Here is a 15408-nt window from a genome sequence, read left to right on the forward strand (position 1 = left end):
CTTCTGACACATCTGACAGTTCATTAAAATTACTCTGTTCAGAAGCTAAACTGACATGAGCCCTGCTTTGGCATGCCTGCCTCTACTTCCACTGTCTCTGACACAACAGGGAAAGGGGCTTGAGGACAGTAGGGCTGCCACAAACTTCAAGGGCCTCAAAAAGAAAGAAGTGATTATAGACAGAGACCACAAGCAAAAATCAACTTTTTGATCAGGACCAATTGTATGGGAGTCCAAAAGATAAACGATACAAGGATAGGCAGGGAGGTAAGTAAAGACTGAATAATTAGTAACTGAGTAACCAGGACTTGTTTCTAAACGAAGATAAAGCTTTTCTTAACTGCCATGGGGCATGGTAATTCATTTTGCTTAGTAATATTAAATTATTGTTACCAAGAATACCATTTTTTGAATTATATCATTATAGAACGATATGGTAAAGAACTATATGGCAGTTACTCTAATATTGAAGCCACAGCAAACATTAATCTTTCCCCAGAGAGCCAGAAAGTCAGTCAAGGCAATGAAGTGCTTTGCCAAGTTTTAGAGCACTAGTGATATGTTAAGTAATGGAGGCCCATCTTCTACTTTATATGGATCAAAATTTTTAAAAAATTGATCTAAGGACAACGACAAAAGACCAGTCAACTAACTTGAACATTTAATTTATTTCTGGAGAAACTGTTTTTAAAATCTGATAGTAAAAAAAACAGTCTTACTAGAAAGAACTTGGTATGTGAATACTTTGAAGTATTAGAATTAACTTTCCTGGTCTCTTCCACAGTTTACTTCCAAAGGAAACTAAGTTCCTGTACACAGAAACCATGAACACATTACTGAACCCAAAGATACACAGTGTTGCTCTTTCAGGCCTCACAACATAAAGAAGTTACTCTGCAACTCCTTTGGAAAAACAACTCCATGCTGCTTCAGAACAACGGTCACCCTCATTTAGTATTGTGTCATCTACAGAGAACGGCACGAAGGAGACACCTGAAGGTGCCTGTCCATCAGAAGACTGACTAATGGAGTGGAGGAATGTAAGTAACGGAAGCCAAGAGCTCCTAACTGCTCCTCCTAGGAAATGAAACTGGTAAGAGTTCCATTTCATTAAAGCAGGTTTTTGTGGTTGGTCCAGGGACCCAGTATATTACTCAAACTATGAAAAAGAGAATTTTCCAAGTTGGGTCAGAGATCTGTTCAAAATGGTTGCCACCATCCACATGTGGCTACTGACAGCAGGAATAGTCAGAATTGATATGTATAAAATACATACCAGATTTCTACTATTTAATATTAAAAAAAGGGTAAAATATCTCATTAATAATATTTTATACTGATTACATGTTAAAATAGCAATATTTTGGATATATTGGGTTACATAAAATATATTAAAATTAACTTCAATTGTTTCTTTCTTTTTTACTCTTGAACGACCTTGTCATTTAAACCCTCTGGGTCTCAGTTTCCTAATTCCTCAAACAGAGAAAAAAAAAAACTGTACTGCTTACCTTTCAGGGCTATTATGAGGCTCAAGTAAAGTATAAAAAGATCTTTTCTGGAAAAACTATACAAACTATTCAAATGTGAGGTATCATTGCAGATCATCTTGTACAACAGAATCAAAGGATTCTGGCAAATCTAGAAGCAAAATGATTTCCATTTTGAATATTTTTTTCTTTAAAACAAACAAACTTGAGCCGTGATTCCATAAACATCACAACTGCCTCAATTCGTTAATGAAGGCATCAGACAAGTGGCAGGCACATAGCATGCTGGGTCCTTTGCTTCTGTCAGGCTCTGCACCACTTCTCCCAACAACTCAATCCCCAAGCATACCTCAGTGGTTAAGAGCTCAGAGTCTAAAGCCAGATTGTCTGGCTTTGAATGCTGGCTCCACCACTTACACTGGGTGACCTTGGTCAAAATTAACTTCTCTAAAGCGTGGTTTCCTAATCTACAAGGCAGGAACAAAACCACCTAGCTCAGAGGTGCTGTGAGCTTAAAAAGATTTAACTCATATAAAGAACTTGGCTGCGGTGTGGGGGCGCGGGAAGCTTAGGACAGTGCCTAGCACACAGAACGCATTCAACAGATATTTGCTGCGGCTGCTATCATCAGCTCCACTTGCCCATGCTTTGGCTCAGTCCTTTCACACTTGGAGATGATCTGACTCAAACTCACTCCCAGTTCCCAAGTCTTGCTTTTTTCTTTTTTTCTAATCATCTACAACGTCTTGACAGTTCCAGGTATCAGAAACTAACATTAGGAATAAAGAATTAATAGTTCAATTCACCTATTTTAAATGAGCTAAGTTAGTTGTCAGAGAGCTTTTCTATGATTCCTTATCTTAGCAAGCAGCACCCAGTCTAGAACTTAGGTCTGCTTAATAAAACGAGTTAAAAAAAAAAAAAAAAAGAAAAAAAAAGGAGAAGAGAATAGTAAGCCGAAATTAGTGGCAGGACTGTAAGGGAGCACCTAAATGCCCCAGATGCCATGCAACATTCCAGGCCTGGTTACAATGCCACCTAGGTTACTGAGAAAATTTGCTACTCTGACTGCTAAATACAATCCCCAGTCTCAGAACAAAATGGTCTTTGCAGACATGATAAGTAAATACAAAAACTTCCAAAAAGGGGAATGAAGTTGGACGTTTTCTACAACCTAAGTGTCATTTAAACTCGAACTGAATACATTTAAATCCACAAAGCCTATAAAAATCCCTTCAGCTCTTAACACAGTAACAAAAATACCTAGGAACATTGACTTTAAAACATTCTCAGCACCGTAAGAGCCCAATTTGTATTGTTGCTTCCCTCCAGCCCTCAACCATTATATGCTTTCTAGGAACTACAATTACATGCTCAAAGTAAAGGTTATACTAAATTATCCCTCTATAATTAACCTATTTCTCAACCTCCTTTTCCCTCCTCACTACGTTTCTCTCAAGATTCCTTCTAACAATTTCTTCTAAAAACAGAACCTGGAGCTAAAGCCATGGTAATGACTAACTGCTACAATTGCTGCCCTTTTTTAAGTACAGAAACGGCATTCCCGGGATACATCACATTATCTCCTAAGCCCTAGAATCGGAGGAGAAGTAAACAGCTATGATACTTAGATGTGAGATAGAAGGCTTTTCACACACAAAAAATTACAAACAAAGCCATCCAGTCATTGAGCTCTATTATTAATTAGAGATGTATTAAGGCTGAAATATAAGAAAAATCACATAATTTTTGCGTAAAATTTCTCTAAAGAGGAATTTAAATATATAAATTTATATTTAAATAACAAAGTAAGGCAAACTATCATGGTAAAAATATTGTAGTGAGAGACTTGTTGGTGTCTAATTGTTTACATAAGGAGTTGTGTTCTCTAATTGTTTACTTAACATAGAAAATAGGGGCTGGCCTGGTGGTGCAGTGGTTAAGTTTGCACATTCCGCATCTCAGCTGCCTGGGGTTCGCCAGTTCGGATCCCGGGTGTGGACATGGCACTGCTTGGCACACCACGCTGTGGTAGGCGTCCCACATATAAAGTAGAGGAAGATGGGCATGGATGTCAGGGCCAGGCTTCCTCAGCAAAAAGAGGAGGATTGGCAGTAGTTAGCTCAGGGCTAATCTTCCTCAAAAAAAAAAGAGAGGAAAAAAAATAAAATAGAACATAACCTGTGGTCTGAATTTAAATTTCTTTAAAGGACTACAGTGGCTATTAGAGACTGTTAAATATGTTTCTGTATTCATGCCATAAAGACCTATTAAATGCCTTATAAAAATTACCATAATATATTATTTTCAGCTTTAAAGTTCACCTTTAGATTGTGAAAAATAAAGCAAAAGTATAAGATAATGTTCTGCATCAAAAGGATAAAAGCCATGGCACCAAGTTTTGGAAAAGCACCAGCAGGGGGAATGAGAAGATTTCAATTCTATTCCTAGTTCTCTCACCCTGATATAACCATGGTTAGCCACGTAACTCATTTTAATGCTTGAGTTCCTTATACTGAAAATGAATGGATTAGAACAAACAGCATCTGAAGTCTTTTTCAGAAATACACATAGGTTTTTTAAGTGTACAGAGATTACATAAACAGGCAGGGTTTTTTACTGTAGTGAGTTTACGTTCCAATGTTTATATAAATAGGCCTGCCGCCCTGGCTCATGTAGATACCTGTCACCTACCTGGATACACCTGCTGGCTCCAACACAGACAGAAGACAAGCTTGAGGAAACTTGTCTTCAAACTCCTGTGACTCACAATCTTTCATACGGGATACAAGTGTGCCAACTCGGAGTTTTGTTTTGTTTTTTAATAGCTATTTGGTAACAGCCTATAGAAATACCAGCTGTCCTCATTTCACCAATAGCGTATTCAAATTCAGTTGTAAGCTAGTTATTTAGAATCTGAAGAACAGTCTTATTTACAGTGGCAGTCTAGCTCACTACACTTAAGGTTTATTAGCAGTATTACATTTTCCTTTATAGTGTTCAGTGGCTATTATGAGACAGACAGGAATACTCTATCAATGCTGAAGATCTAGCAGAAGGAGAAAAAACTCCCTGTATCTCTAAGCCTCTGATGATGGTTCTAGGACATGGTTAGGGTGAGAGATTAGAACAATGGGGTGAGACAGGGATAGAGCGGGAAAGAATATGAAGAGGTGTCACTTCAGATTTGGTGAGAAGCCAAATGGCACAAAAATCATCATTCGTGTATTAAAGACACTGACTTGGTGACTTGGAGATTTGGTTATGAAAAAATATAAAGATGAACTTTAACAATTAGAGCCATTATTTGTATATGTTACAATTTAAAAATTATACCCACACTACATATTTTAAAAACACAATATTTAAAGAAATCAGTCCAGTGAACCCCCTTTCTTAGAATTTCCTCAGTAAATAGGGTCAATTCCAAATAAACATGCTTTATTATTTAATTCCTTAGGCCTCTTCTCTAGCCATTTCACATACATCCTGACTTACCAGCTAAATCTTAAATTCCTTAGAAGTAGGGATCAGCAGGGCTTAATCCAACACTCAGATGCTAGCCAACTACCGATTCTATGTAAAGTACACTTTTACTTCTTCCTCCACAAATCTCTTAAGTTTCTTAGGAGCTCTTTTCATTAAGTAAATGGCCTTCACACCATAGAAGTCTGATAAGCCTTCCCTCAACCTTAGACTTACTGAGGACACAACTGTTTCCTAACACATCCTGAGCAAAGACTGATTAGATGCAAAGACCGTCTTATACCAACAGGCCTCTGAAAGAGTCAATGCCAAAGCTAGAAACTTATTCCAAACCCTAACTATGACAATTACCAATGCATCTCTTCCGAGTCACTCCTGAGAGCAACCAAAGGCCTTCGAGTAGGGTCACCCATTATCTCATCACTTAATCCTCCAGCGCGCCTAACTCTACACCTCCACAGTTCATGCTGATGATACCCTAAGCTCAGCATATCCAGAACTGAACTATATCTCTTTTCCCCTTTCTGTGTATTCTCTAACTTGGTTTGCTCCCAAGACATAGTCAGTCACCCAATCTGGAACCTAAGAGTCAATCTAGATTATTCTTCCTTCATATTCTTTCAAATTGTGTGGATTCTTTTAATAGGCCCACGACTAGTATTTCAGTCTCTAGTTTCTATCCCTTCTGACCCACTTCCACAATTTGCCGAGGTAAACATTCTACAATACAAACTTTTGTGTCACTCTACTAAAAAGTCTTCAGTGTTTTCCCCAACATCCAATGACCAAAACCCCAAGAAGAGCTGACAGCTACCATCAACCTCTCCAATCTCATCCCCTGACATTTCTACCCTTGGCTTTCCCCCTGCCCCATCAAAAGCCACATTTGAACACAAACAGGCTATGGACACTTCTGAGTTTACTCTGCTTGGAATCCTTTTCTCTGTTTCTTATTCACTTGGCAAATTTCTATTCTAAGAAAAGTTCCCTGTACCTCTGCCCCATTTTAGGCTGAGTTAAGCACTTCTCTCTGTGCTTCAACAGTTCCCTACCTACCACAGTTTTGTCTCCTGCGTTTTTCTCTATTAAATAACGTATTTCTCTATTAAATAATGTAAAGAGAAGTATGTTGCTGTAGTCTATATCCAGTTCCTAGCACAGTGTCTGGCACAAAAGAGGTATATATTAAAAATTAATCATAATTTTTCACTAGAATACAGAAATGAGAAACGGAACAGTAATTTCACTGGGTCTTTTAGAACATTTTTAAAGTTCTGGAAACCTTGATACAGTAGGAGATGACTGCCAGGTTAGTTATCTGTCACCAATCTTTCTAATTTGTAAAAATCTTTACATAATATTTTATTTTTCCACAATTAGTATTGCTTTGGTTACAGTTTCTGACAACGTACTGACTAGAGGTATTTTGCAGCAAATAGTGTCTTTGGGTTATTTTAAAACACCCTAACGTAAACTGCAAATTTTGAAAATCAGCCCAGGTACCGAATGAAAAGTGAAAAGAAAACGGACACTTTATTTCCTATTATGTGTATTATTGTGTTATGTATTACATTATCTCATTTAATTCAATTCTCACTTTACAAACATAAGGAAACTAAGGCCCAGAGAGGCTAAATAAAGTTTAAGGCCACATTGTTCTGTATGCTATGTGGGAGACCCAGATTTTAAATCCTGTCTATGCAGCTACAAATTCCATGCTCTTCTCACTTATAAAACAATGTATCATGAAAACCTAGCAACAGCTAATTGAAAGATAAAGCCTATATAAAGCACTTACCTTTGAAAAAACTAGTGGCAAGATTAAATAACTATGCAATAAATCGTACACACTTGGCAAGTTACTATATATGCATATTCAAAGACATTAGATATTAAAATGAATCTCCACTGAAGTTAAAACATTAAATCAAATGCTTTAAAAAATCCAATAAGAGTAATTTTGTTTTTAAATCTGTTTAAATTGCTTAATATAAATAGTTTATACATATACTACCTTCTTTTGAGCAGCTTCCTTCTTTTTCTTGTCGTCTTTTTTCTTTTTCTTTTCTTCCATCAACTGTTCTTCTTCTTGCACTAAATCCCTGAACCACACAGTTGCAATTAACTTTCCCAAAATGTATTAAGAAATAAAAATAATGTTGCATACAGATTCATTTTCACTCTTATTAGAAGACATGATAAATTATTCTTTTATTATTTATTGAAATACAACTTGCAAACTAAATCTAACTATAGAGCCACTATACAGTACTTTTCTTTAGTAACACACAAGTGGTAGAGCTTTTATCTCAATGTCATATCAAAGAAAGCAACCTAAAATTAGCAAATTTTACATTGGGAAACAAGTTACTCCTTCCAATTCTAGAATGTAAACAATATCATGTAAGCCAGAGTTACCTTGATTCTGGCCCCAATTATCAATTAGCAGCCAATGGCAACGCCTGGAACCACCCCACAGTCCTCTCCTACCCAGGCATCTATGGGACCTTTGGGCTTTCTTGCTCTAAAAAGCTTTATAACTAATTTTAGAACACAAGTTATTCATAAATACATGATGTATTTCAGCATTACAATAACTTCATATCCTATAAACATTCCAAACTATTCTATCAAGACTTGGGAATCAATAAAACTCATTATATAAGCATGTTTCAATTCTTAAAATCACAAATGCTCAAAGTTGTCTACAGAACCTCTGGCTCAGGATTTCAAAATGATAAACCAGACAAATGTGTTTGCCTCTTCCTTTCCACTCTACCTTACTGAAATGATAGGAAAAAGGGTAACAAATCTATTCAGAGCTGCTGAATAAACAAGAGCAAAAAAAAGCTACAATGCAAGAATAAACACAAGAGAAGCCCTGAATGGATGGATGTGCCATCCTCTCGTGGAGGTCTAGAGAGGCACCAAGTTCAGAGCTGGGAAAGCAGAAACAGGCATAGAGCAAAGGAACGCCTAAGGAATAGAAAGACCACAACTACTCAGTTCCTCCCACTCACTTTCCATCCCCATGCCTACATGGCCACAGGTAGCAGCTGCATTTGAATCCAGCCTAAAACCGAAGAAACACTCTCTAAAGAAACTAAACCATTGGCAGGAGTGCGGTAGAGCTTCTACAATGGGTTTGGTGCCCAGGTCAAAAAGCCTTTCTTATTGGAAACTACTGCCAGTCCCATCCAACACACCCTAAAGTAAAGCCTGCCAATCAGCACCCTTCATACATACAGAACTCAGCCTCAGCTCTCCTGTTCTCGTTAGGAGCCTAGTGGGTAATGAAATCTATACAAAATTAGAGGAAACTCACTCCAGTTACTATGTTAATCACCTTAGAGTCTAGAAGCTAAACCTTCATTCATAGTATCAACAACCAAACAAACATCATCACATACTTGAAGAAAATCAACACACAAGGTACCTAACTCTGCCCTGAGGAAGCTTTCCAGAGGGGATATCAGACAGACAAGAGGAGATTCAAGGGACATGAACTAGACATCAGGAGAACTGCAAATAATTTATAAGGCTGGAAAGCATATGCTAGTGGCGATGCAGTGGAAGATAAAATGAGAAAGATAGGAAAATACATAAGAAATTGAAAGGTGTGTTGTAAGTGTACTACAATGAGATTATACAAAATTTTCGGCTTTACAGATGGAAGATAGTGGAGATGCAGAGAGACAGTGAAAACATGAGTGACATTATGTATGATAGATGACAATTTAGTAAGGTTAAGTATATGGCTGATAAAATCAGTTAGAAGTTGGAAGAAGAGTATGATAACTGTTGTTATATTTTGTCATTTTGTTGCAAGTAGAACTGTCACGTGGCTAACAGAGTAGCAAAACAGATTCGCGCCAACTGTAACCATGACTCATTCTCTTTCCCATTCTGTGTGAGGGAGGTGATGAGAGTGGGCAAGCTCACTCACACAATAATCCTGAAAAAGTGAACAATCAAGAAAGCTACAGCATATGCGAGGAAGAGAACAATTAGTAAACAAAGGCAATTAAGTTATATCATTGCCATGTTACCTATCAAAAGTTGATTACTAGATCTAAATGCTTAACCTTCTTTGGCCTCAGTTTCTTCATTAAAGCTGGGGATAAATTACCGTATACATCTACTTCATAACACTTTTATAATGACTAAATGAGGAGTGCCTAACAGTGCCTCTAGGAAGCGCTCAAATGCCTAGTCACGAACCCCTCTCCCCAGTTCTCAGTGGCACCCAGAAGCCTGCATTTACTTTTGTCAAGATATTATTGGAACTTTTTATGCAGAAACATTAGGAATCTTCAACATTTGTTCTTCATGTTCCCTTGTGAATTACATATGTGGCCTTTTCTAATCTTGTTCTATGTCACTATAATTTTACTCTACGGGATGTTCCCTTACCATTTACCTGGAATTTTTCCCCCTTCTCAAATTTCGTTTTGGAGGCTTTTTGATGAGATTAGCAACTGTTTTCCTGGACAAAAATGGTCTCTTCAGTACTTAAAAGATGTACCACATTTCCTCTCAAGGAAATATTTGCTACAATATCAGCCGATACTGAAAGCTTAGAGAAAAAAAGTTCTATTCTTCAACACTGTCATCACAGCCAACTAATCAAACTTTTACCACATCTCTTCCTTCAGAAAGCCAACTGGAAAAAAATATATAAATAAACCACCTGTGCCAAAGACTTTGGCTTTCAGGATTTAAATGCTAATAGAAATTTATTTAAGACATCTGACTCTATCATTTACCACATCTATCAAAAGGACTAAGGACTGATGGACCTGATAGGTCTAAGAGGGCCATCATATTTGATACATACTCCACAAACACAACATTCATCCCTTGAAGGTGAGTAGTAAGGTACCTCAAATCTGCAAGTTCTGGACCTAGGAATGAGAACAACCTCCAAGTGATTAAAATGTTAATGACTATGCTGGGCACTTTCACATATATTCCCATTTAATTATCACTTTTAAAAAAACAATAGGTAAAGTGTCCCTTTTACAGACAAAAAAATTGAAGTTCAGAAAGGTTAAGTGACTTGTCCAAGGTCATATAGCTTAACCCAGGGTGGAGTTAAGATTCAAATCCAGGTTCTCCAAGTCATGGCCTTTCCTTTCCCCAGACCATGATACTTCCCAAAATAAAGTACTAGCTCTTTTCAGGAGCCACAGAGAATCCTTCTCCTTTAGATAGTTTAAGTAATATATCTTCTTACTTAAAGCATATCTTTTCCCCAGACTGTGTGTCTCCACAATCCTTTTCTTACTTCCTTCTACCTTCCACCAGAACACTTATAACAGAATGTACTTCAGAAAACACCAAGTATTAGAGTTCCAAGAAAGTATGTAACGAGGAGGAAGAACAGCAAGAGAATCAAAAACAAAGAGTGAACAGCCAGTGGTTTTAACAAGAGGGGACCAGGCAGTGGTGATCTTTAAGAGAGTAACTTCACTATTTTTTATTTTGTGAACATTTGTGGGAAGGTGATGTAGGAGAAACAACTAGACCACAACTAGTGAACAGCTGTAAGGTCCCACATTTGAGGAGTTCAATAGTTTAAAAGAGAGAGAGAGAGAGAAATAGGAAGACAGCTAGAAAGTTATCAGAAATGAGCAAAATGTCCTTTAAAAAAAACCCATCATGAAAAATGCAAGGGGCATGACAGAGTACATAGTATGCTAGCATTTGCATAAAAAGCATGAGATAGGATATGCGTCATACTTGCCTGTACGTGTATAAAATGACTCTGAAAGAACACCTAACAAACTAATAGTGATTGTGGGGGAGGGGGCAGGAGGAACTAGGTAGATGGGGGATGAGAGGAAGAGAGATCTCTCTCTACAAACCTTTTTATATATTTTAATTTCTGAACCACATGAAAGATAAGTATTCAAAAAATTAAATGTTAAAAAATTTCAAGTATTAATATTAAATGAGTAAATTTTAATATTTAAAAAGTAAACGGCTGTTCTCTGTTTCTAGTTTGCTAGGAGATTCAGTCATGAGTGTGTACTAGATGTTAGATTTCTTTTCTGTATTGTTGAAATGGTTATAAGATTTTTGTCTTTTGATTACTGATATGATTAATTGTATCAATAGATTTTCTAGTATTAAACCACACTTGCATTTGCTAGTATAAACCCCACTCAATATATTATTTTTTTAATAAATTGCTTTTTTTTCTAATAAAGCCAACTTAAAACTATAATACATACCATTTCTTTTTTACTAATTTTATTGGCAAAAATTTTGCAGAGTAATAATATCCAGTGCTGGAGGGAGTGAAAGTTAAGAGGTTTTGTCTTATATTGCTGGTGGAAAACCACTATAACCTTTTGGAAAGTACTGTGGTAACAGTTTTAACAATTCAAGTTTATACATATCCTAACCAGTCACCCCAATTCTTCAGAATCTATCTTACAGTAATAAAGCATTAGTACACAAGGTCATATGCACATGAAAGCTCACTGCAAGGTTCACAGGGCTGAAAAGCAAAAAAACTGAATGTCCATCAATAAAGAAGTGGCTATATATTCATAACATAGCATATTATATTAAAAAGGAGTTGATCTGTTTATTGATTTCAAGGAATGTCCCTAAGATATTGTTAAATGAAAAAAGCAAGTTGCAGAAATGTGAACGTTATCCCGTATGTTTTTTTTTTTTAAGATTGGCACCTGAGCTAACAACTGGTGCCAGTCTTTTCTTTTTTCCCCGCTTTTTCTCCCCAAATCCCCCCAGTACATAGTTGTATATTTTAGTTGTGGGTCCTTCTAGTTGTGGCATGTGGGACGCCACCTCAGCATGGCCTAATGAGCAGTACCATGTCGGTACCCAGGATCCGAACCAGTGAAAGCATGCAAACTTAACCACTCAGCCACAGGGCCGGCCCCACATATTTTTTCTTAAGTTGTCTATTTGTCTAACTTTATACAAATTTAGAGAAAGACATGAAGAAATACCTTCCTGAACTAGGAACATCAGAATAACATCACAACTGAACCAAGTATTTAGGGAAATTAAGTTTTTTAAAAAGTACAACTCTATTTAAAATGTTATGGTTTATCATGCGTTATTTCTGTAAATTAGCACAGTCATGCACCGCATAATGACGTTACAGTCAACGAGGGATGGCATATATGACAATAGTCCCATAAGATTAGTACCATCCAGAGCCTAGGTGTACAGGAGGCCAGACAATCTAGGTTCGTGTAAGTGCACTCTATGGTGTTTGCACAATGACAAAATCGCCTAACAACACACTTCTCAGGACATCATTAAGCAACATGTGACCGTACAAAAAAACGTTTTTTAAAACACCACAATGTCTAAAATGTGCTCTCACTACTCCAGGCCCCATCCCATCCCCCAAAAAAAGGTAAAGAGAAAAATGAAACAAGATTGACAAAATGTTGTCAATTGCTGTAACTGAGTAATGGGTGCGTGTAGGTTTCTTATTCTATTTTTGTGTATGTTTGAAGTTTTCTATAATGAAAGACAAAAAAAATCACAAGCCTTCACACCAATAATTAAAGGCAACAAGGAGAAAGATTAGAGACAGAGGAAGAAGTAGATGTGTGTGAGAAACAAGAGTCTTGGGAGCAGGAAGAGAATGGGTAAGGCAAACGTCCATAATGGCAGCAGGATACACCTGGGATCTAGAATGTCCTTCCTGGTCCTGCTCTTCCTGATGCTTAACGGTCAGTTTTTCTACATTTCCAACATGAGTATCATTAAAAGTAATCATTTCCAAAGGGTACTCCTGTAAACTGCTGTTGGAAGTATGGAAAGCCCTCTGGTGAACAATCTAGTAGTATTTATTAATACTAAAATTTTAAATGTCACTATGTTATGACCCATCACTTCCAATCTAACCCTCTAGAAAAGGAACTGTACAAAAACAGACACTGCAAAATAACAGCCTAAAAACCAATCAATAGGGAAAAGTTAAACAAACCAGAATGTATCCCTACCATGGAAGACCACACGGTAGTTTTAAAAAAGGAGGGAGGTTGCAGATTTCCATGGTGTGCAGAAAACAGTTAACCCAGCAGGTCTGAGACTGTGATCATCAAAGCACAATAAGTTTGGTCCTTGGCTGATGTCAAGGAATTTGGATTTCAAGAAGGTTCCCACCATTCCCTAACTGATAAGGATAAACTGCACAAACAACACAGTTTATGCTGAAAACCTGCTTTCCTTCTGGGAGTGTGGAATTTTGGTATATGTTAGGCAGAGGGTATCTACATAACCAGCCCCTAAGAGAAACCTTGGGCACTGAATTTCTAATGAACTATCCTGGTAGACATTTTACACAGTGTCATAATTTGATGCTAGAGAAATTAAGCATGTCCTGTGTGACATCACAGGGAGAGAACTCCTGGAAGCTTGCACCTAGTTTCCTCCAAATTTTGTCCCACGTGCCTTTTCACTTTGCCAAGTTTGCTTTGTATACTTTCACTGCAATAAAGCACAGCCGTTAGTACGACTATAAGCCAAGAGTGAGTCTTCCTGGTGAATCATCAAGCCTGAGACTTCTCTTGGGGATCCCTGACAAGCATGACTTTGCATAGAAAGATTTCTAGAACACACTGCTGAGTCAAAAAAAAAAAAAAAAAGGTCAGGATCCAGAACAGTATGTCATTTGCCAGAAAAACCAAAAGAAAATCCCATTAAAGAGTACACATTTTCCACAGTACAGAAGGGAAGCAGAGGAGAGCAGACCCTCAAGGTACCTGGAAGAGCTGACTTTGCATCAAAATAATTTAATAATAACCTACACAATGTCTAATCAATAAATCAATAAGAATTACTTAGGGATTCCGATAAGCCAGGAAGCCTGCTGTGCACTGGGAGAACCCAAGTAGAAAACATGATTTTAAACCACAATTTTGTAGGAACAACCACCAAATACACCTGAAAGAAAGAAAAAAGCAATCATTTGGTAGAGGCTGTAAACAAGTTTAGGAAAATAAGCTGTGCATGAGAGCTGTTATGGCTATGGAAGGCTTAGGGTTGGTGGAGCGGTAAAGACTGACTTGGGTCTTGAAGAAGACGGAGGGTTTCTACACACAGAGAGGCAGCCCTTTTCAGGTAAGGGAGCACAGAAGGGCAAGGACACCAGCAAAGCACGGAGAGTTGTTGGCACAGCAATTTCAGTGAGTTGTATTGATGGGGATAGTGAGGATAGAAAAGCGGGGATAAGTGTTGGGGAAAAGTAAGAAATATACTGGCTGAATAGGGTGAGAACACTGTTGCAGCCATCCAAGTAAATGTGTACTGTCCAGAACCATGATATTGGCAGTGAAAATGAAAAGCAAAAAATAAATCCAGGATAATCATTAGAAATTGGAATAGCTGACATTAATAAAAATGACAAAACAGAGAGATGTTAATGACAACTCCAGATTTTAGAAGGCAAAAATTTTAAAATGGAGGCTCTGCTGTCAGAAATGATCATAATAGGATAAGGGGTTAGATGTTCCTATCACGCTTTAGGAAAGAAAATAGGGGGCAACTTTGCAGAGGGCCCACTAGCCCATCAGTCACCAACTTACCATAAGCCAGCTCATCTTCAACAGAAGTCAGTTGTATGTTACAAGCTAGTTATGAAAATACATTTCACACCTTCTGCCAAAAAATGTTTTTCCACCTACTTTTTCCCTTACACTTTATTCTATTTTCTCCCAGCCTTCTGCTTCCTCTTTTTCTATCTGTTTGCCGACTCCTCTTTTTTTCCTCCTCCCTGTCCTCCTACACCTAGATTAATCACCAAAGCCAGTCTAGCACTACATAATAGAAAGTCACTGGTAACCCTCAAAATTGTAATTTCAGCAAATAGTAGAGATGAAAACCTAATTACAGCAAAAATAGGTAAGAGCAGAGTCGGGGGTTCGGATCAGTTTTTCAAAAACTTTGGCAATGATATGAAGAGGAAAAAAATGAAGTTTTTTGGATTATTTTTAAAATAAGAAAGACTAGTACATATTTGCAGCTAGAAAAGGGGATAAAGAACAAACATATCAGAGAAGATAATAATAGATGGTGTAACAGACAGAGGCTAGCTCACACTTAAAGGCAGTCTATATCTGCAAATAGTGTTGTAGTTAAATAAAACTGACACATCCATAACATGGAATCCTCTCCAGCTGTAAAACAGATAAAGAAGGTCTCCATGTTCTGGTATCAAAGGATCTGGAAGGTGTATAGTTAATCGGGAAAGAAACTAAGGTTCAGTATACTATCTTTTGTGTTAAAAGCGGGGAGGGGCCGGCCCCGTGGCCTAGTGGTTGGGTTCGCGCACTCTGCTTCAGCGGCCCAGGGTTTTGCCAGTTTGGATCCTGGATGCGGACCTAGCACCACTCATCAAGCCATGCTGAGGCGGTGTCCCACACAGCACAAGCAGAGGCAC

General features: G+C 37.6%; 1 protein-coding gene across 9 annotated transcripts in view; it reads right to left on the minus strand.

Annotated features, from left to right (window-relative positions):
• The window catches only part of TNRC6A (trinucleotide repeat containing adaptor 6A), a 102083-nt gene that overhangs the window by 73547 nt on the left and 13128 nt on the right, over window positions 1–15408 (minus strand). For 5 of the 9 annotated variants that reach the window (XR_011494219.1, XR_011494218.1, XM_070484671.1 and 2 more), the window contains exon 3: window positions 6991–7078. The exons of the other annotated variants lie outside the window; for them this stretch is intronic. Coding sequence is in view for 3 of the 5 variants with exons in the window: in XM_070484671.1 (XP_070340772.1) it covers window positions 6991–7078 (88 nt within the window). In the remaining 2 variants the exon portion in view is untranslated. The remainder of the gene's footprint in view (window positions 1–6990; window positions 7079–15408) is intronic. 9 annotated transcript variants of the gene reach the window in all.

This window comes from Equus asinus, chromosome 14, assembly GCF_041296235.1.
Source record: "Equus asinus isolate D_3611 breed Donkey chromosome 14, EquAss-T2T_v2, whole genome shotgun sequence".
Classification (NCBI taxonomy): Eukaryota; Metazoa; Chordata; class Mammalia; order Perissodactyla; family Equidae; genus Equus; species Equus asinus.